This window comes from Notolabrus celidotus, chromosome 10 (genome assembly GCF_009762535.1).
Source record: "Notolabrus celidotus isolate fNotCel1 chromosome 10, fNotCel1.pri, whole genome shotgun sequence".
Classification (NCBI taxonomy): Eukaryota; Metazoa; Chordata; class Actinopteri; order Labriformes; family Labridae; genus Notolabrus; species Notolabrus celidotus.
Window position 1 is genome coordinate 6,504,289 of NC_048281.1, and position 21,952 is coordinate 6,526,240.

At 40.0% G+C, this 21,952-nt stretch overlaps 1 protein-coding gene across 1 annotated transcript; it reads left to right on the forward strand.

The window, feature by feature from the left end:
• Positions 1–166: 166 nt before the first annotated feature.
• LOC117820428 (neurexophilin-2-like) lies at positions 167–19,634 on the forward strand. The gene is made up of 3 exons (XM_034694187.1): positions 167–581; positions 692–841; positions 18,296–19,634. The coding sequence occupies exons 2-3, from the start codon at positions 797–799 to the stop codon at positions 19,040–19,042; spliced, it is 792 nt and encodes a 263-aa protein (XP_034550078.1). The 5' UTR covers positions 167–581; positions 692–796; the 3' UTR covers positions 19,043–19,634.
• The last annotated feature ends 2,318 nt before the right edge of the window (positions 19,635–21,952 follow it).

The following is a 21,952-nucleotide window of genomic DNA, read 5'->3' on the forward strand; positions in this document are numbered from 1 at the left end:
GCCCAGATGTCGAAAGGGTTAACACGTTGACGTGGTGCAGAAAAAGGGGGAAGAATGATAACAGTGTCATTAAGCATCTTACTTGTCCTCTAAACGGAGGGGCTAAGCCTTCAAAGACAGATCTTCGGGTTGACTCTATGCACGGATGCGCGCCGACCTTGGAGTCTCCAGACGCGCAGCGGAAGATTTTGCGCACTGAAGGCAAGTCGAGCTGAAGTGAGCGCACAGTGAGCAAACTGCTTACTGACTGACCGCAGTCCCGTCACTGAGATACGAGCTCACTTGGCTTTACTTTATGCATCCACTACCGACGTTTTAAAACAAGGGATTAAATAGAGGAAAGCAGTTTATTTCAGTTTGGCTTGATGCGCAACTTAGAGGAGTTATTTTAACGGAGCCACTCAATGTAGCTTGTTTGTTGAAATATCCAAAGTGTCCCATCCGCGGAGGAAAAATTCACTCAACATCCTAAGAGACCGAAACGCTTGAGAGGATTTTTGGAAGTATTTTTAAAGGTGGATTGAACAAGGATGAGTCCAACAGCCTTACCCAACCAAGAGAGGTATTACATTTGAAAAGCGGTAAGAACCATTTTCCACTAAATATGATTTGAATGTCCTCAGCTCCTACAGAGTTTAACACGGGAGAGGTTTCAAGTGATTTAACGTGCGTATTTCCACTTAATTCACAGGTGATCACAGCAATGCTTCAGCAGCGTGTTCGTCTGTCCCTCTCCAAATCTCCCAGAGAGGATTTAAACGCTGCTCATTTTGAATAAGTCGAGAAGTCACTTAAGATGAGAGCTCTGCAAACAATCCTGTTTCTTTTCGTCCTGCATCAGGTGAGGTGTGAGATTATTGAATGAAATTATAGGAAATATATAGAGGATGCATTTTGACCAGGAGAGAGAAAGTTAGAAACAGTGGCTTTAATGAGCTTCCTTGATCCATGTTTTTACTAAACCCGCTGACCCCTACAACAGGCAGTCTTTCCATGTTTGATTTACACTGAATATATAAAAACATTTATATAAATTATGTTGTTTTTTAAGGAATTGATAATATGCATAATTCAATTCAAGAAACGCAAGATTTACGTCTCACAACAGCATGCCAATGACGACAATTCATTCAACTTCTGTCATTACATTTTATTTAATACACCAAACTAATTTGTTGGACAATACTAGCTCAGAATTGTATTACTTCATTGTTATGTAATTCAAAAAATAGCAAAACCATTTAGATTAATGAAGATTTTATTGACATTAATAAAAATAAATGATCTCCTCTTAAAATGTGGTGATAATTCCACATACAGCCACAATATATATATGTATTTATAAGCATAGATAGAGTTGCTCTGATTTAATTCTGAATAACATACTAGGACTTTTTCATCTACAGACTATTTCTGTAATGTCATATCTGCCAATATTATTATAGTATTTTGACTTAGGAAGTATTTGGATATAGTGCAATATGCATTTGAATTTTCACAAAAAGCTCACAATTTACATTATATTCTAAGTGGATATGTGAAACCATATATTCACATGCCTTTCATATGCCATTTTAAAGTATCAGTTATTATTCAAAAGTAAAAAATATAGCTTTAAAATATATTTAGTGTTCCCTGAATCTAGATGAAGGATCAATGAGGCATTGTTTGTTTCCACGTGGGCTCTGTTTACACCATAGTCCTCACTCCTTGTTTCTGTCACTTAAGGCACAGCAAAACCAAAATACTACATACCTCTTATTTATTTGGCTGTTTTACCAACATGTTTGCAGTGCGCAATTGTTCCATTTTTGAATCTAGGCCTGAACAAGATTACATCTTGATTACATGTTGCCCTGTAAAGTGTATTTGCTGTGCTAAGATTGGGCCAGGATTAAAAAGAGGAAAAAACAGGAGAAACTTGCGCTCAAATGCGTTACTGTACCCCTTTAATAACTGTTACAATTTTCCAAACTCCTAAGTCCTTTCAAATACGTAGGAAAATATCAAGTATTTACCAGCGACTGATTGTCTTAAGCTTCTGGACGTAATCTTATTGTAGAGTAATTCCGTTTTTATTGCAGGAGTAAGCTCTCAAAAGACTGTAATCTTTAGGGAAATTTAAATGTTGTTTCCCTTTTTTATGTTTTTTTTAACAGTTACAGATGTTCCTTAAAAGTGAGTGTTCTATCGTGATCATTCTCGCTTTGCACACTCTTATTATGATCCGACCTGAAGAGTAAATGCCATTCGATTGAAGAAACTCTTCACATCTGTGCTGTCCTCAAAGCAGCAAAGAGCTGTCTGCCCCGGCTGCCGTTGTAATCAGCCTTTGAGCCTTTTGGGAGCTCTGCCTCTAGAGAGAGGAGAGAGGCTGCCTCCCTGGAGAGCCTCTCTTCCTATGCCTTTGTGGCTTCCCCTCCCAGCAGACCCACCACTGACGGATATGGTCTGACGGAGAACATATTAGTCCTTATCAATATTCCCTCACCTTCCTGAGAGTAAAAAATGCTTAAATGCTAGCTAACACTGACTGGAAGCATGAATTATGCAAAATAACTTCTGGAAGTGGTAAAAGTCTTTAATTTTTCTTTGTGTGTCGCTTCATAGAACGTTATACTGATGGGTGAAAATGTAAGGACATAACAGAGGTGACGTGCCAAAACAGTCGCTATGGACTCAGGTTCACTTTGAACACCCCTGCAGTCTAAAGTCTCACATGTGGCCAAGTTATCTGACTCAACAAACCTAATCAAATACAAAATTCTTCCTCTCGAGTTTCCTTACACACCGATACCCAGAATATGAATCAAGCAGTGTAACCCTGGCCCAGCATCTGTGCCACTCCCCAGGGACAAATAAGAGGGTCAAAGCCATCCTGGGAGAATCCATTTCTTACCCATGACATCTGCTGTAGTTATCCTCCGTGCAATGACAGCAGAACAATGTAGATGAAGATGAAACATACTTTGAGAGCCATGCTCCCTGCTTGCCCTCTCATCCACAGATTACATGCAGTAAAAGTGTATGTGTGAGGAAATATAAAAAGTTCATCACCGGGTTGTTTCTTTTCTCTAAAGTGAGAACTGATTGAAAATGTGAAGTTATCTGGGCTGAATGTCTAGCTGCTTCCTCAGCATCTGTAAATGTCACCACGGGTCAGACTGAGCAGGGATGAAGCCTAGCATGTTGATAGAAGGGTGTGACGCATTAAAAAGACAAAGCTTAGCTGTTTACTAGCAAGCTTGTCCTCTGGTTGCATTTCATGTTTGAAGTTCATCCCTGCAACTTTGATGTGCACTGATTTGAAGGGATTACAAGTCATTTTTCATACGACTTAGCATTAATTTCAAAAGTTATTTATTAATTTATTAACATTAGTGCCTTGGTGATTCATCTGTTCATCCACAGAAGGGATAAATTACTGAAACATGAGAGTATGAATTTGTATTTCTGTTTTAGTTGCTAATATTATTGTAAGAATCTGGAGGATTTGCTCTCGTGCATTGTTTCTGTGCTGTGCTAGAGTGAGGCAGTAGGGCTCTATTCAAAGTCAAAAGGGGCCCTGGCAAGGACAACAGTTTTATCCCTTTCTTCATAACAAAACACAAATTCCACATAAATTCCCTCTCTGAGGGCTCTTTAACCCATTTCCCCTTCCCCATGCTCAATTAGGTTTGGTTTTATTATTTATTTATTGTATATTTAAAGGCAACTAACACTGGGAAGTGTAATAAAATGTACAGTGGGAGGATTAGGAGCAGCTCTTTAATCTCACGCTTCTGATAATACTGCATGGGCTGATTGATTAGTTTTTCAGGAAGCTTATGTCAGAAAAACCTAATCCGTCTTTGGATTGTGCCAGCCTTGTAAGGTTTTCCGCGCTGCCACTTTATCATGGCGGCGAATTACAGAGCTGCTGGGCTGTGATAAGGTCCTCGTCTCTTTTACAGACCCTACCGCCCAGCCCCCTGTACCCCCCCTTTTCCCACTGGACAATAAAAAAATTGTGTTTATATTCTTCACATCCCCTGCTCTGCCTGGTCTTCACATCAACCTCTTCCAGGATTTGCCTTGTTAGAAAAAGAGAAAAAAAAAGAAGAGTGGAACTTAAGTCTTCAAAAACCCACCAGAGAAATTTTAAGCGGAATGAGAAAAATATGTGAGGAAATGTCAGGAAGAGCGCAGAAATGTCTGTGAGATTGATTAAATATGGATTGACAGGGGAAAGAGGCCTTGTATGAATCGTTTTACAGCTTACATAGTGCTGATCTTTATCTGCTCACATAGTGGCCACAATCTTTCTAGCCAGAGGGCTTGACTAGATAATCCCTCATAAACAATACTGTCTGTGGCATTTGCAGTCCTCAGCCTGTATGTTGTCTCAGACCTCTGAAGGAAAGGTTGTCATTTCTGCCTATTATCCCTCAAATGTAGCTTGGAGCACTATAGGCTGTATTGACAGTGCAGAGCCCTGCAACCTAATCCTTCCCCAATCATCAATCCTAACTGAGTGTTAAGGCAATAAATCCATGATTTACGGTCCTGAAATGGAGAGAAATATGTTACAGATGAGTGATAGGTGCGATCCAATCAATAAATCAATAAATCAATAAATCAATAAATCAATCAATCGTTTTTTATATAGCGCCAAATCACAACAAATATTAGCTCAAGACGGAAACATATCAGGTCTAGACCATACTCTATGTTAAATTATTAACAAAGACCCAACATCAAGACAGGATAAGACTCAGTCCCCTCTTACAGACAGGACGCAGTCTGATCTCTCAATCCACCATGAGCATTGCACCTCGCAGTATTTAGCTAGTTACAGCAGCAAGGAAAAACTTCCTTTTAACAGGCAGAAACCTCGAGCAGAACCAGACTCATGTTAGACAGGCCTATAGGAACATAACTAAGGGCTGGTCCAAGCCTGAGCCAGATCTAACTATAAGCTTTATCATAAAGGAAAGTTTTAAGCCTAAACTTAAAAGTAGAGAGGGTGTCTGCCTCCCGGACCCTAACAGGCAGAAACCTTGAGCAGACCCAGACTCATGTTAGACAGCAATCCCTAAACTCTTAAATACAAAAGTTTCGTTAAAGGGGTTAAAGGGGAAAATGTCGTAAAAGAGTCATAAATCAAGACATTTCCTTTTAACAGGCAGAAACCTCGAGCAGAACCCGAATCATGTTAGACAGACATCTGCCTCGACCGAGTTGGGGTTGGAAAGAGGGAAAGAGGAGAATAAGAGATAGAGAGAGAGAGAGAGAGAGAGAGAGAGAGATAGAGAGATGATAGTGATGAGACAGATAGTAGTAGTAGTAGTAGTAGTAGTAGTAGTAGTAGTAGTAATGGTACCTGTTGCTGTTGGAGTCCTGCACGTCTGTAGCAAGTGGAGTCTGGAACGTCCACAGCAGCAGGCCTTCTACGGCAGAGGCTTTGAGGACCCTATGAGACAATGGAGCTCAGTCAACTGCCCTTTGTATTAACAAAAACCATAATCTGGCTGCCCAATAAACCAGTACTGTAACAGATTAAGTAAAATAATCTGTGGAATGAAGTGAAGTCTTTAAGAACACCCACTGTGGCGGCTTTGATAGGAAACATTATGTTTTATATGATGTTGAGTTTCCTGATGTTGGTCCACAGCTATGAATTTTAATGGGCGATGTGCAGCCTGAGGTGGTGTTAGACCTGAAGGCTCGGCTACCTTATAGCTTTTTCATTACCACTCTGCAGGGTCAGAAACAGCCAGCACTCCCTGATGCACAACCTTCCTTTTTAGCGGTCCTTTTACAGTCTGCATCACCGCTGTGCTGCCTCCAAATACAACAAAGAATCGGGCTGCTTTTGTAAAGGTTTCCTCCTTAATCTTGTCAGATGATAGGATACCTGCTTGGGAAAAGGTTGCTTTTTTGCTGTACAGCCCCAATTTCTCCATTTATGTCAGGACTTCAAAATTCACATGTCATAAATACACATTTCCTTTGAATGTGTATTTCCAAAACACTGACACATGAGGTTCTTAATTACCACCTGGCTTAGTACTTTGGAGAAGACAATCACACTTTATGTCAAAGCTTAGTAAAATGATTGACCTCTTTAATTAAAACTGCATTGCTTTCTTGTAAAAAGCAATGTGTGACAGCTTTACAACAAGTACAATAAATCTCCTTTCTGATTATTCTCAGTTTTGCATTTCGTCTTTTGCCTTGGGGCTTTGAGGCCTTTCTTTTCAGCTTGTCATTTACAGCCCCAACAAAGCGCTGTCAGCTCCCCTCCTTCTTTGTATGTCTTGTGAAGTACCTGTCTTCAGAGGTACTCCGAGAGAAAGGAGGCAATGTCTTTCCTGCTCTTGTTTCTTCTTCAAAGGGAGCTGCTTTCGAGAAATCAGTTGAGGCGCAATCTGCTTTGAAAACAGAAACGGCTGTTCTGTCAAATTTGGTGGACAGACTCAGAAGCAAAAACATTTTTGAATGAAATATGTGTATCATTTGCAGCACAGATCTGAAGAAAAGAAAAAGAGTAAATTGAAGATGTCATGCAAAAAAGCTTAGCATTTTACATCTTTCTGAGATGCAAGTGGAAAAACGGAATGCACATCCCTTATGTTTCATTTCAGAAGAACATGCTGCTCGGGAAGTTTTACAAGCCTGTAAACATCTTTGTAGAAAGAAGACAGTGTCAAAAAGTGGTCAAGAAAATGATAATTACACTCAGTCCAATGTGCTTTACGGCATTATCCTCCTGAATCCCTGCTATCAGACATACAGAGGTGTGCTGCAGGTGTCAGGAGCCGGCACAGGAGTTGGTGCTTTGACCATGTAAGGGGATTATGAAACTGATGATGCGTTGAAAGGTAACGCCTGCCTAAAAGTGAAGTGTTCAGGGCTTTGCTGCTGTCACTTGAGGCAGGTGCTGAGATAACACAAGTATGCCGATTACCTGGAGGCTCTCGTCACAGAGCCTCCCTTCGCTCTCCTTCTTCTCTCCTAGTGGGATCTTTGCTAACACTGAACACCCGACATCAATGCATTTACATTTCCCTTCCGTCAAGGTTTACAACATCAAACTCTCACCCCATGCTCACCCTATTGGCCTTGCCACCACTGTTGTTGGTAAAAATCTAATCTAATCAAATTTCTTGCAGTAAATTCACAAGGCGACACCTTATTGGAAATGATATTTCATAATAGAATTATGTTTCTTAGGTATTTTTAAAGCAGGGAAAAAAATTTGATCCACGGTTTTCCTTCCCAAAATGATACTACGTCATAAAAACATAGTGTTCATTTTTAAAAGTCACTTTTTTAATCACATTTAGAGAACTATTTGTGATCTTCTTCACATTTAATTTTGTTGTGGAAAAAATATATTTAAGTTACAATCCTTGCTCAATTCAAATGCTAAATATAAGTATAAATGTTAAATATAAATGTTAAATATAAATATAAATTCTAAATCTAAATGATAAATGTAAAATGTAAATGTTAAATCTGAATGTTGGTTGTTAAATCTAAATGTTAAATATTAAATCTGAATGTTAAATGCTGATCTGTGATCCTAAATATTTAGCTAATATGCAAATTCACACTGCCGCCTAGAGGAAATACCAAAATAAAAGCTTCATAAAGCGACTTAGCAATAGCAACTTAGCTTGTCCGTACCATAGACTGACTCAGCATTGTCTCTGAGCATTGTGAAATCTCTAATGGCCTCCAAAACTGCCTTTCCAACATTTTAAGTGCGGGCAGTCCAGCTATAACCCATAGGAGTCAGTACTGATAGACTATGGTTGGGATATCTGTATCGCTTTATGAAGCTTTTATTTTGGATCTTCTGCTAGGCGGCAGTGTTGTGTCGTCAGGTTTGTGTGTGGTTTGATTTTCTGAAATCGGTCTTATTTGGTAACACTGAAGCATGTTTTTACATTGCTATGCTGGCAGCTTCTACACTGCAGGGAAAGTATCTGTGTGTGGGATTCCTGCAGTGAAGCTTCCCAATGAAAAACAACAACATTGAATGTGTGGCAGGTTTCAGTCAGTGAGGCTGGGATTGAAAAAAGAGAGAGCAAGATCAGAAAAACAATGACAAGAAATTCCAAAAATATTCTAACTATGTCAGCAGTATCAAGGTTAAGTGGTGCAAATTTGGCTGTTTAGGGAATTCAAATAACAGAGTGCAGAGCAGCATCATTAGCAGTTAGATCATATTTTGCCACATATGAGAAAAAATAGGCTGCTATAAAGTAAATCCTGTGTTTCTGTATCAGAGCAAAAACAAAAAAGAGAACCAAAGTAGTCTGCATGTTTATAACATCTTGAAGAGGCAATTAAGCATTACTTAATGTTCTCTGTGTTTATCAAAATTTGTTTTGTCCTTTAACTTCTTCATAAGAGAGGATAGCTTCACACCAGCATTGCATGTCTAGACCTGCTATGCTTGTAAAAGAGTCTTCAGACAGTGTTTTTGTGATTTGGCGTTATACAAATCCACCATGAGCAATTCACTTTGCAGTATTTAGCTAGTTACAGCAGCAAGTAAAAACGTCCTTTAACAGGCAGAAACCTCGAGCAGAACCAGACTCATGATAGACAGCCATCTGCCTTGACTGAGTTGGAGTTGGAAGGAGGGGTAGATCAGATTAAGAGAGAGAGAGAGAGAGATGATAGTGATAGTGTCTATTTTGTTTATAGGGGAAAAAATAATAGAGATAGAAACAGCAGAGAAAGGCAGGAGAGGTCAAAGACAAAAACTGGGGGATATAACAGAGAAATCTAAAAAGTTGAAGCTGGCACGTGAATTCAACATATCATCAGGGTCATCATCAGTATAGGTGAGAAAAGTTAGGATAATTCTAAGGACCCATGACTGACAGGAGCCATAAAAATACTAGAACATTGGTAGTGAGTTGGTATTGATATTTTTCATGGGGCCCAAAAATCCTTGGTGGCACCCTAACATTTAACAGAACACTGTATGGGACCTGGCAGAGTTTAAAGACTGATAGAAGGAAAAGGAAAATATCACAGACTCTAACAGTGACCTGGCAGAAAATGCATCCGGAGCCGCGCTGAGTCTTCACCTTGTGTTACTCTGTTAGACCAAATGTTCAATTTGATGTAAGTAATAACAGCTACGTAACCTCACTTTGAGAACTGATCAGTTCAATGGCATAGCTGCTAAGTTAGCTCATTTTAAGAGGGCTGCATATGGACCCACTGTGGATACAAATATAATCAATTTTAAATCAATATTTGGTGTAAAATTATTGATTCATTGGGTAAGTATCCATGTAATAAAGGGGATAATTTAAGGTGATCAGGTCGTTGGAACCACTGCAAGTTGAGACTAATTCCCTGCTTTGCTTCCTGATCATCCTCTTCAGTCCTGATTCGTTCAACCAGATCACATTATTACATACATTATTTCTTACATGCCGCCTGTTATGCATGCTAGATTCTTATTTTTGTATTATTATATTTTATTGAGTGTGCAAGGGTCTAAATACGTCAGTACATTCTGTGATTCAAATAGTTAGTCATCTTAATTCCCAAAAAATTAAATAAATAAATGAATAAAAACAAAACAAACAAGCAAAAAAACACACAAAGACAATCCTATTTAATTTCATAGATCCTGTTTGTGTTATTCATTCACATTACAGTTACAATAAATTGATATCACAGGTAGTTTGTATCCCTTACACCCACTCTGACATGTTTACACACACACACACACACACACACACACATTGAAACACTTACACACACTTGCGTTAATACAATATGATATGGTCATCGGGTGACTTTGTGGCTTCTCTCAGTCTATAGAGCTTCATAAATCTTGCTATGCAAACTAGATTTGATGTGTGTAATAATAATATACAGAGTATTGAGCATGAGCAAGCCACACTGAGTAAGGATCTGCCTTGACATTTATCAGTAATAAGCATTATGGAGCTGGCTGCCTGCTTGTCCCATGGGTAGACATATCTTTTAGAGGCCTGACATAAAGGTAATTGCCACGATGACCAGAACTAGCCTCTTGAAAGTTATTAAGAAGAAAGAGACATCTGGCTTCTGGATCATGTGAAGAAATGCTGTTAAAGTGCATTTACAGTTAGCAGCCGGTGACATTGTGCACATCTATGATGTATTCTGAGCTGCTGGGAAGGCTACATTGTTGGTTTGATGGCGGAGATGGAATCTCTGTCTGCGTTAGAGCCTTTGCGTCATCCTCATTACCAAGTTCTCCGTATCAGGGAGCTAAAATAATCGCTTTTGGAGATTTCCATTGTTGATTTTGTCCCCTGCACATAAGGTTGGAATATGGGTCTGTGGAAATTGGTTTCAGGCATCTCCCTCACAATAAACAAAATGGACAATTAACCTGCTCATCAGTGCAAGCAGAGCAGTTCCAACGATGCACTCCACTGTTCTTCATGGATTTATCTGTGCAAATTGACCCCACTTTGGTGGTTCAATTCATTTCTCTGCTAATTTTCTGTAACTTGAAGCTTCATTAACTTGATGCGCTTCTGCGTACTAAAAATCTGGACATCTCATGGAAATTACAGAGGCTTGACCACTGTCTGCTACCTAGCGTTATTGCAACACCATATTAGAGCAGCTCAGCCGGCATGGTTGGCATAAGACCACCAGTCATTGCAGAGCTAGATTGACTGCGGCCTCTTGCTTTCAAGCATTCAACATGACGTGAAGTGGCTTTACTCACATTCAAAACATTCTTACCCTGCATCCTTCCTCAGCCGCCCCCCTCCTGATGTTACGGGGTATATCATTTGTAATGATTCACCCCCTGAACTGGTTCCAGGAGAGAAGGCCCTCGAGGTGTTTAAGCAGCCCAGAGCAAGAGTCTACACTCGGCTGAAAAATAGATTGGTGCTCTGATCGCTGGAACAGCCTCACGCTCCAGAGCCATCACTTTTAATCAGAGTCCGTCCAGGGAAACACATGGCAGGTGCTTCACAATGTGCTTGATCGCAACAGAAAATCCACACCAGGGGCCCCTTACCAATCACGGACAGCTATGGTCTGTGTACGTGCGTGTGTATGTGTGTGCGTGCGTGCATGTGGCGTATCTATTCTACTCCAGTATAATCCTCCAGGCCATTACCACCTGACCTCTGTGAGAATGAAACAGACAACAGCCGCTAATATTGTAACTATCCCACTTAAAGCATCAAGGATTTAGTATTGTATTTGTGGCTCAATTCATCATCTACATATTGGGATGACTTTGATATTGAGAGCTGTAAACCTGGTGCTTAGTAATGGTGAGATGCACGGATCATAGTGTAAATGCACACATACATTGTGTACCAATAAAATGCATTTATGTGGTCTTATATTGATTCAAGCCTTCCTCAAAACTCATCCTGTTAATACCTTTGTAGGTTTACACCTGACCAGACTCTCACCATCTGGCTCTCTGAACATTTCGCATAAGTGTTGATAGTGAGAGGACAGGGAATGACAAGCTCAAAGGAAAGTGATGCTGATATTTTCATGACTATGGTCACAGCAATACAGGTTTTTCTGCATCTCCACTGGATATCACTTCCACAGGTGAAACTGCGAACAGATGTGTTCGAAAAACCTGAGGAAAACCTGCATCACATCATTACCATGAGGTTTAATTTGTATTGAGTAGGCTAGCGCAGGATGAGAAGACATCTGTCAAAATACTTGAGCAAGGCTGGATTCTTCTTCACATTAAATGTTCGTCACATGCACCCCAGATTAAGAGTTATGAGCACATTTTTCATATTGCAGATGTCTGTCTAACATGAGTCTGGGTCTGCTCGAGGTTTCTGCTTGTGAAAAATACTTTTTTCCTTGCCGCTCTAACCAGCCAAATAGTGAGGTGCTCTGCTCATGGTGGATTAAATTGAGATCCTGTCTGTAAGAGGGGACTGGATCTTACCCTGTCTTGATGTTGGGTCTTTGTTAATAATTTAACATGGAGTTCGGTCTAGACCTGCTCTGTTTGTTCGTTTGCTGTGATTTGGCGCTATACAAATAAGGATTGAGTGATAGACGTCAAATTAACCGAAAATCTTTCAGTGAATTGGAATGATTACAGTCAGTCAACCAGAGCTGAATCCACAGCAACCATGTGCTGAATTATAACAGAGGTCATGAAACAACAGCAGATTTTTTTTTACGTGTCTTAATCCTTATTTTTAACCCCAAAGATGAGCGCTATTCAGTCCCTCCAGGGAGTTGAGATTTCGCGATCGCAACTATCAACGCAAATTCAACCAATCAGCGCGATTTTTTCGCGGCCTTGCAATTTTATACAATCACCGCAACTTTCCCGCAACTTTGACCAATTACCTTAACCTCAGCCCCTGTACGTCATCGGTTTTGTCATCAGTTTCACTTCCTAGGAACATAAACGTAAGTCCTCACTTGATCGGCACTTTTCAACAACAAAACACGCACAGAGAACAGGTGAAAAGAGCGGACATCAGGCAGGACAAGTGACCATGACAACGTTATTATTTATAGATTGAGGGGCTCAGTGTTAGCTTGGTCTATACCTGCAGCAGGTGTGCTTTATGAACCAGCTCTCCTCACCTCCATGCATCTGTCTCATCTTCATTGATGATTTTACCCCCGGTGTGCGTTAGTGACAGAGACACAACCGGGGGAGGTCTGTTTACTGTTTGATGTTTGACGTTGTTGCCGTGGTTACCGTAAAAAGCTCCACGTCTACAGCTTGATTTATTCCAGTTTGGTGATACATCAGACACATTGAGTAAGTTTTGATCAACTCCTTGTCATCAAAGATGCAGATTCATTTCAGAGTGCGTGAACTGCCTGTCAAGTGCCTCTGTCACTGCGAGGTACATTCAGGGACCGTCGTAAATGTGAAATACAGCCCTTTCATGGCATTTTTCTGTGAATCAAGAGAATCAAAACACAGTCACAGTGGCCACATCAAGAATGTTTTCTAAAAACATCTGTAATTTAGTGTATTTACTTGCCCCTGAGATGTTATTGGGGGGAAAAAAGCAAAAAAAAAAAATAAATCGCAACTTTCACCGCAATTTTTTCAAAAAGCTGTAGCAAATTCAGGCTATTTGGGCCGCAACAATCACAAAAAAACCCCGAGAAATCCTGGAGGGACTGACTATTTAGCTAGTTACAGCAAGAAGGAAAAACTTCCTTTTAACAGGCAGAAACCTCGAGAAGAACCAGACTCATTTTAGACAGCCATCTGCCTCGACCAAGTTGGAACATAATGTGATGTAAAAGTCTATAAAGGGCTGAAAATACTGGGGTAATTTACCCTGGTTTACCTTAGGCATGAATTACATACAATTACTTCTTTGAAATTAGAGCAACTAGCCAGTGTGTAACAGCTGGACTGAGTGTAAGTAGGTAAATAATATTGTGGAGGATAAACTTTCCAAAGCTCATTGTTCCAAATCTGTTGGCCAAAAAACACACTGAAATAGCAAATTAATGGTATCTTGTGGATACACAGCCAACCAAAATTGATAGTGAACCAGTAGTTATAAGAGCTAAAAACGTCTTAAATTTTCAATGAAACAAAGGCACAGAAGTATTCCATATCTATTCTTCATCCTTTTTCTATAAAGCATTATGTAAGGGGTAATGTATGGTTAGCAGGTAGTTACGGGAAATAGAATCCCGACAGAGTGGACAAGACCCCTTGTTGCTTTGATTGCTGGACAGGATCCAAGATGTAAATATCCATGTTGTTTTACCTCACCGTACGGTCTATGGTGTCAACAAGCAGAAGCAAAATGTGCCGGAACTGATGTGTGACCAGTTTGCCTCTGGTGATGCTCATATTAGTAAAAGTTTACAACCGTTGTCAAGAGGTTTTGACCAATCAGAATCAAGCATCCTACACAACCGGAAGATCATTAAGAGAGCCGGGTAATAATTTAATGTATTTTCTTGCCGTAACTGGATAAACATTTTAACCAAACTTTAAAACTGATGCCAATTCATCTTTGACAAGCTAAACAGATAGAATGAGCACTGCAAAATTCATATCAGTATGGTATGTGGCCTAATCTAATACATATTACTGTATCAGACCCAGCTTCTGAATATTCCCTGAAGTGGGGAATTAGTCACTCTAAATGCTGTTTAGTTAATTTCAGCCATCATCTTAATTTAACATTTAACATTTACATGGGCTTAGATCACAGTAAACTGGAGTGAAAGCAATGTCACTTTACTACACGGAGTGTGTTTATAATGCATGAGTACATGGTGATGTGTTTCAGACGTTGCATTTGAAGATTTTTGCATTAGAAGCTTCGTGCAAATGAGGCAAAGTTCAAAAGCGTATGAATAATGATCCCCTGACTGAGCTGAGCATTTCTTGTTTTGAACATTGAGAAACTGACATGATTCTTATTGTGAAGTGGGAGTGTAAGGGGGCTAGTACATTTTAACCAGACTTTAAAACTGATGTCAATATATCTTTAACAAGCTAAAACAGATACGCTCAGCACTGCATTATTAATATCAATATATGGTGTGTGGCCTTATCTAATACATATTACTGTATCAGATCCAGACACTGAATATTCCTAGTGGGGAATTAGTCACTCTAAATGCTGTTTTGTTAATTTCAGCCATCATCTAAATTTAACATTTCACATTTAAAGCAACCTCCCTTTACTATAACTAGCTGTCTATGGAGACTGTTTATAATGCATGAGTATGAGGGTGTGTGTTTCAGACATTGCATTTGGAGATACTGAATAGTAATAGTAAATATCAAACAGAATCAGCTCAAAATTGTCTTGAAAATTTTTTGTCATTCAGACTTTACTGTTTTTGTTATGCTGGTGGATCATACTGGTAAGACTAATGACAGCGTTAATAGTTCACCCACCTTAGCTTCTTTTCCAAGCCTCTCTACTCTACTCGATATGCTTGTGGAATGAGGTCTGGTGTTTTCCACTCTGTAATGCTGCAGTTATTATCATAATAATGTCTTGTTTCAAGTTGCCCCGTAATGCCTCTAGCATAGAAGCACAGATTAAGAAATCTTAATTAAGCTTTTGTAGATTCTCCTTCATTAGACCTTGCCTCTTTTTCTAGTGTCTTGTACAAAAACTTGTCTTTCTCAGTCTGTTTCACAGAGACACCACTTCTGCCTGTATAAACGGGGAGTATAAGTCTGTGTGTGTGTGTGTTGTTGCTTAGTATGTGTAGAGAGACAGAGCGAGAGGAATAAACCAAAGCCTGTGTCAGTGCAAGCTTTCAAGTTCCCAGTGCTTCATCTCTCTTGGGGCATTTAAGTATTAGATATCCCTCTGCTGATCCCCTTGTTGTCACAGCAATTTCCCAGTTGCTCATCATACTTAAACTCCTCGCTCATTTCCATTATAATCATCCTATACAAAGCTCACCTGAGACTTACACTGAAATACAAAATTTGGGTTCACCTCTGAAGCTGTGCAGCATGACAACTAATGTGTAACGGATATAACAGCTCGGGATGGAGGGAAGAAGAGTGCCACATTTTCTTTGTTCACAGCAGAGATGAAATGATCCTGTTGGGAGCCTGCAGTCCCGCAGATTTTATGTTCAGTATCCCCGGTTATTGTGGTGTTGTAAGAGTCAAATCAAATTAACAGCTGAGCTCAAAGAGGTATTACTAAGTGGCAGTATCAGTGAGGGAATACTGCCACAGGAATTAGTTGGTTAAATGAATGTAGATGCGATGAGCTACACACCAGACACAACAGTGTTGCCTCATTCATTTGCATTTACAGGGAAGGACTGTGTTAATTAAACATGTTAATGGCTAATGGATGGGACGCTGTCTGTGAAAAAGAAAAACATGGATTTCACATGAAATATCTAAGTAGCTAACATCCAGCTGCAATGATAAGATCCACAGGAGCAAAGATGAAGACGTATGCAGCGATTTTTACATGTCAAATGGAAAGTTCACCAGGATATTACTGTGACAAAACAAACTGCGGCAGCCAGAGCTAGTTTGTTGGCCTTGTTCACATGTGCCTCGTTAGGCTTCAGGCGAAATAATAATTAATCTGGAAATACTGTGCAGCGGTTCAGAGAGAATTCAAACAGCCACTGCTCAGTGCTTTCAACATCTGCTTTCCTCAGTGATTCCGGTAACCAGGCCTGAGGAAAGCCGGCACTACTAATTACTAATAAAACTAGCTTAGCTCATTGCCCTGAATCATTCTAACTTTATCTGAAGTGGACCAGGAATCACTCCTGCAGCTAAAAGGCTTTAAGGTGCAAAAGCGGATCACAGTTCACGGGTGCATCTGGATCAGCACTTAGCTCACACTTTACTGTGGATCATTACAAGCTGAAGTTTGTGTCGTATGGCACATTTAAGAATAGAACTGCTGCTGTGAAACCAGCTCACATGTTAAACACAGAAGGGCTTTCATTGTTGCGTTATCAGACAAGACATCCTTTATTAGAAGCTTAATGCAAATGAAGCAGAGTTTAACAGCGTATGAAAAATGATCCCCTGACTGAGCTGAGCATTTCTTGTTTTGAGCATTGAGAAACTGACATGATTCGTATTGTGAAGTGGGAGTGTAAGAGGGCTAGTAATTAAAAAATAATCCAACTAATGTTCAAAATCCTTTATAACCACCTTTCCCCAATTTTCTTTCATCTCAGTTTCTTATTGCTCTGAATGTATACATTCTCAATACTGCACAAGCCTGCTGGCATCCTCAACCAGCAGAGACAAAAAGGCTTCCTTAAACTCTTAAAAACAAGAGTTTTGTTAAAGGGGTTAACAGGGAAATGGCAACTGTTAAGATAGAAATGAGTAGAAAATGTTCCAAATAAATAAAAAATAATAAATCAAGCAACTTCCTTTTAACAGGCGGAAACTTTTGCAGAACCAGACCCATGTTAGAGAGCCATCTGCCTCAACCAAGTAGGGGTTGGAAAGAGGGATAGAGGAGAATAAGAGATAGAGGGTGACGGATAGTAGTATTATTATTAGTAATGGTTGTTGCCACCGAGTCTAGAACGTCCACAGCAGCAAGTTGTCTATGGCAGTGACTCAGAGGAACCTACGAGACAAGGGAGCTCAGGGACTCATGAAAGGTCTATGGTTAGTTATTGTAATGGGACAGGGAGAGTTAAAGTAAGTGATGGCGGAAGGGTTGAGATAGGATCCCTGTGTGTCAGTGTGCCAGTTCCCCAGGCAGTCTAAGCCTATAGCAGCATAACTAAGTGCGGATCTAAGCTTGATCCAGCTCTCACTATAAGCTTTATCAAAAAGGAAAGTTTGAAGCCTACTCTTAAAAGTAGAGAGGGTGTCTGCCTCCCGGACCATGACTGGTAGATGATTCCAAAGGAGAGGTGCCTGATAACTGAAGGCTCTACCTCCCATACTACTTTTAGAGACTTTAAGTATGACAAGCAAGTTGAATGTATCCGTCTGCTTTCGAGCGTGTCCGTGTAGATTTAGCTAATTATCTCTGTTGTAGTCAACATAAACAACAGACAAATGTGTTCATACGTTTGCTGAAAGCAGCAGGGATGAAGGAGGGAGAATGAAAGGGGTTAGTAAGCAGCATAACTAAGAGCTGGTCTAAGCCTGCGCCAGCTTTGATGATGCTGGTTGGCAAGTTTAATTCCACCTATTGACAGAATAAACCTAACAGCCCCTTGCTAACATGGATGTCATAACATCTAAATGTTGCCAGGAAAGGAAATAAGTGTATTCCTCAAAATGTCAAACCTAGCCATCAAACACAAAGACACAACTCCTCCAATGCACCTGAACGTTTATATACGTTGACAGCAACACTTTTACTTCAGTTTCCACATCTGCTTCCTAGTTGTTGTAATCAGGAGCCTAGATGATTGACACTTGAAACCAAATTTGGCAAACCTTTATGTTCAGTGGGGAAATTGCTGCATTTTGTCTTGAGGCAAGTAGCTTTATTCCTGTGAAAATGAATCAAGTGGCTATTTGTTTTGTAATTTTCTATAAATTGTATTATTTTCAAGGACAAAGCACTCCATCAGCAGTCTGCTTGTTGTCAGAAATGTTCCTCTCCTTCTGAAATGCTGTTTTCTTTATGTTTACTGTCGTTTTTTTACAGTATTTTGTGCACCACTCCATTATTGCGCTTTCACCAGCCAGACATTTAATGTACAAATACTAACTAGCATTGATAAAAGGTAATATATTAGTAATGGTCACTTAAGGTTTTATTTCACTGACTGATTTCTGTCCATCTTTCCTCTGCTTTCTTCAAAGGTCACATGCAGAAAAGCACATGGAGGAGCCACAGAGCTAATTGAGTGGGGAGACAGTGATAATGCAAAGAAGATTTCTCCCATGGGGGCCAGTCCACGAATCCTCAATCCCTTGCGTTTGTTCGCTAGGGGCTCCCCTGGGTTCAAAAGCAACATGAGGGAAATTACATATTTACAGAATATGGAGGACTTCTGGGACTGGTTATCTAACCAGACAGATGTTCAGAGTGCACAGGCCAGAACTAAACGCAGGCCCATCGTCAAGACTGGCAAGTTTAAAAAGATGTTCGGGTGGGGAGATTTTCACTCCAACATCAAGACTGTAAAACTGAACCTGCTGATTACAGGGAAGATCGTGGACCACGGGAATGGCACTTTTAGCGTTTACTTTCGCCACAACTCAACCGGCCTGGGCAACGTGTCAGTCAGTCTGGTGCCGCCATCCAAGGTGGTTGAGTTTGAGATGGTCCAGCAGTCCACGCTAGAGACCAAAGACACCAAATCATTCAACTGTCGCATTGAATACGAGAAGACGGACCGCAACAAGAAGACTGCCCTGTGCGGCTTTGACCCATCCAAGGTGTGCTATCAGGAGCAGACGCAGAGCCACGTGTCCTGGCTTTGCTCAAAACCCTTCAAAGTCATATGCATCTATATCGCCTTTTACAGTGTCGACTATAAACTGGTGCAGAAGGTATGCCCTGACTACAACTACCATAGTGACACACCTTACTCCTCCACAGGGTGATCTAGCCATTGTTGGTGTGCATTCACTTTTAGTTGCAATCATGTAAATGTTAACCTTTAACCTCTTTGTCCCCAAAAAACTAAACACTGGAGAGATTTGAATACAATGGTTTAAACTTTTGAACATACTGCAGACAAATATAAGGATTTAACACTTGGATAGTTGGGTGTCCAGGGACTTGGTTTTAAGGGTTGACTGTGGATACAGAGATTGTTAGCAACCCTGGATAACTCTGCCACATCACAGCAGCACATGTTCTCCTTAAAACACTGGTGTAATTAGAGTGCCGTCCAGATGTTTTCTTCAAGGCTAGACCATAGGCAAGATGTCTCCCAGTTGGAAGAGCATACCCGGCTTCTGTCAGAATCTAAAGCGAAGCTTAGGTTGGGAAACAATTTCCTTCCTTCATTTCAACAGTGATAACTAGGTTGAAATATGACAAGACTTTATATATAGTGTCAATACTTATGAAGCTGATATTTAAATAGTTATTCACTGGGGTGTAAAATGACCTATAAAGCATTGAAAAATTGCCTTTGAAGTAGCACTATCATCCATTTGTACAGACACAGAAAGGAAACTTTACGTCAGATTGGTCTGTTTTGTTTTTTTCAAATGTCTCAGAACAATGAATATGGCCATATAATCAGTTTCCCAATCTTCCACTTATAGGGATATTAATTACATGAACTGATTGATTATATGCCAATGACAAATTAAATTGATGCAACTCATCTAATTCAAAGGCAAGCAGAGAGTGTAATCATACATTATTGCATACACACATGTCATGCGTTAATGTTTAGTTTAGTTTTTTTCAAGAGATCTGTCTCTTGTTGTATTTTCTTGTTTCTTAGTCTTGTCTTGTGTTTCCTGTTTTATTTTGTAGTTCTGATCCCTGTGTGTCCAGTTTAGTTGTACTTCCTGCCCTTGTGTGTTTCACGTCTTTTTTTGATTACCCTGATTAGTTTCACCTGTGTCCTGTGTTCCACACCTGTGTTGATTACTCTGTGTATTTAGGTTCTCTGTTTCCTTTGTACTGAGATGGGTCATTGTACATCTCTCCTGTGTTCTCTGTGTTTCTTTTACCCTGTCTCCTGTTTTTGGACATTTTGAGTAGTTTTATTTGTACTTTTTTGTTTATTAAAACCTTTTATTTTAAATCTTTCATATTTGGTAATAAAATGGTGGAAGGAGGACCCAAGTGCAGATTTAAAATAAAAGGTTATAATGAACAAAAAGGTAAAAACTAAAACTAAATCCAAAAGGAAACACAGGGAACACAGGAGAGACGTACAATCATCCAACACAGGACAGGGGAAACAGAGAAACTAAATACACAGAGTAATCAACACAGGTGTGAACACAGGACACAGGTGAAACTAATGAGGGTAATCACAAAAAGGCAGGGAACACAAGAGGGCATGAAGTCAAAGTAAATTGGAAACACAGGTGCTGTTTTTTTTTAAACGGACTGCTACATACTGCCTTGAAACGTAGTATTCACTATGTACTACATACTGCATACATCAACTCAAGCAGTATTTACTACGTACTATATACTGCGTTTGAAGGTAGTATGTGGTATAACTGTTCTGTTGGATCAGTTTTGTAGTATGCTGGCTCAGGTGTCACTGGATTTTCCATTTTTCGGAAGCGAAAGTAAACAACGGCCAAGTTGATAGAGATTCTGCTTCTTTAGCATCACTTATAATTTAAAAAATTAAGAAGTGGGGGCACTGGTGGCCTAGTGGTCTAAGCGCCCCACATACAGAGGCTACAGCCCTCGTCGCAGAGGCTGCCGGCTCAGTTCCGACCATGTGCTGCATGTCCTTCCCCACTCCCCACGCTTCCTGTCTCTCTTCAGCTGTCCTGTCATAAAGACAAAAATACCCCAAAAACATAACTTTAAAAAATATATAGTTTAAGAAGTGGTTTAAATGTAATTCAATAATTTTACAGCACCTAAAAACTGAGTGCCCCCCTTCCAAAAAAAGAAAAGAAAAAGTGAAGTGTTAGTTCAATGCATTGTGGGAAATAGTGGGAAACACAAGACTAGACTAAGAATCTCTAAACACACAAGGGAGACAAAGGCTAACTAATAAAGAATAAACCTGGGGAGGAACCACAAGGAAATAAAACTAAATATCAACTCATGATAACCAATGTGCACTAGGCGCCCCGTTGTAACCCGTCTGCTGCCTTGTTCTTCTTTGCATTGGATTTGTTCTGCTATCACTATAAGACGTGTATGCTAAACTAGTATGAAATCCAACATCTGTGTTTGCTGGATGCACTTTTAGGCATCAGACTGCTGAGCAGCACCACAGTGGATTAATGTGTCAGGAGAGGTGGGTGGGGGTGGGGTGGGGGGAAGGCGGTAATTGCAGGACAGGTGGATTTAGTGAGTCTGGCAGACAATTATCAGCACTTTGTCATGGTCCTGCCACCGGCACTGACATTACCTGTCTCAAATAGGCTTTAATTAGCTTGGGAAATTTCATTTAGAAAAGACCAATAGTGAAGGAACCAAAGGTAGAGGAAACATAAAAGAAAAAGAGGATGGAAATAAAGAAAAAAACAGAATAAGGGGTAAAACAATCCAGAAATGTCCAGATTTCACAATAGGCTGAAGTAAACTGACTGTGTGTGGAAGTGGATAGAACACATTCAATCTTTTAGACGATGTTGTGGTGTTCTTTGACTTGGGTATCGACAGTTTCTGAGGCTTAAAGGAAAACATGACGTTTCTTTTCTTTCCGGCTATGACTAATCAGTAAATTTGTATCATTGTCACCTTATTTGTTGCACCATGTCTTTCCTAATCAGCTGTAAATGATCGTCACATTATAAAAATGAGGAGTGTACGATATGAAAATTATTAAATCCAAATAATCTAGGTTTTAGTTG

What these genes read in the sequence shown, in the direction of transcription:
- LOC117820428 (XM_034694187.1), top strand. Translation starts at nt 797, where the DNA reads ATGAGAGCTCTGCAAACAATCCTGTTTCTTTTCGTCCTGCATCAG. An exon ending in TTCTTTTCGTCCTGCATCAG is followed by an intron (nt 842 to 18,295) that starts GTGAGGTGTGAG and finishes CTTTCTTCAAAG; the next exon opens with GTCACATGCAGAAAAGCACA.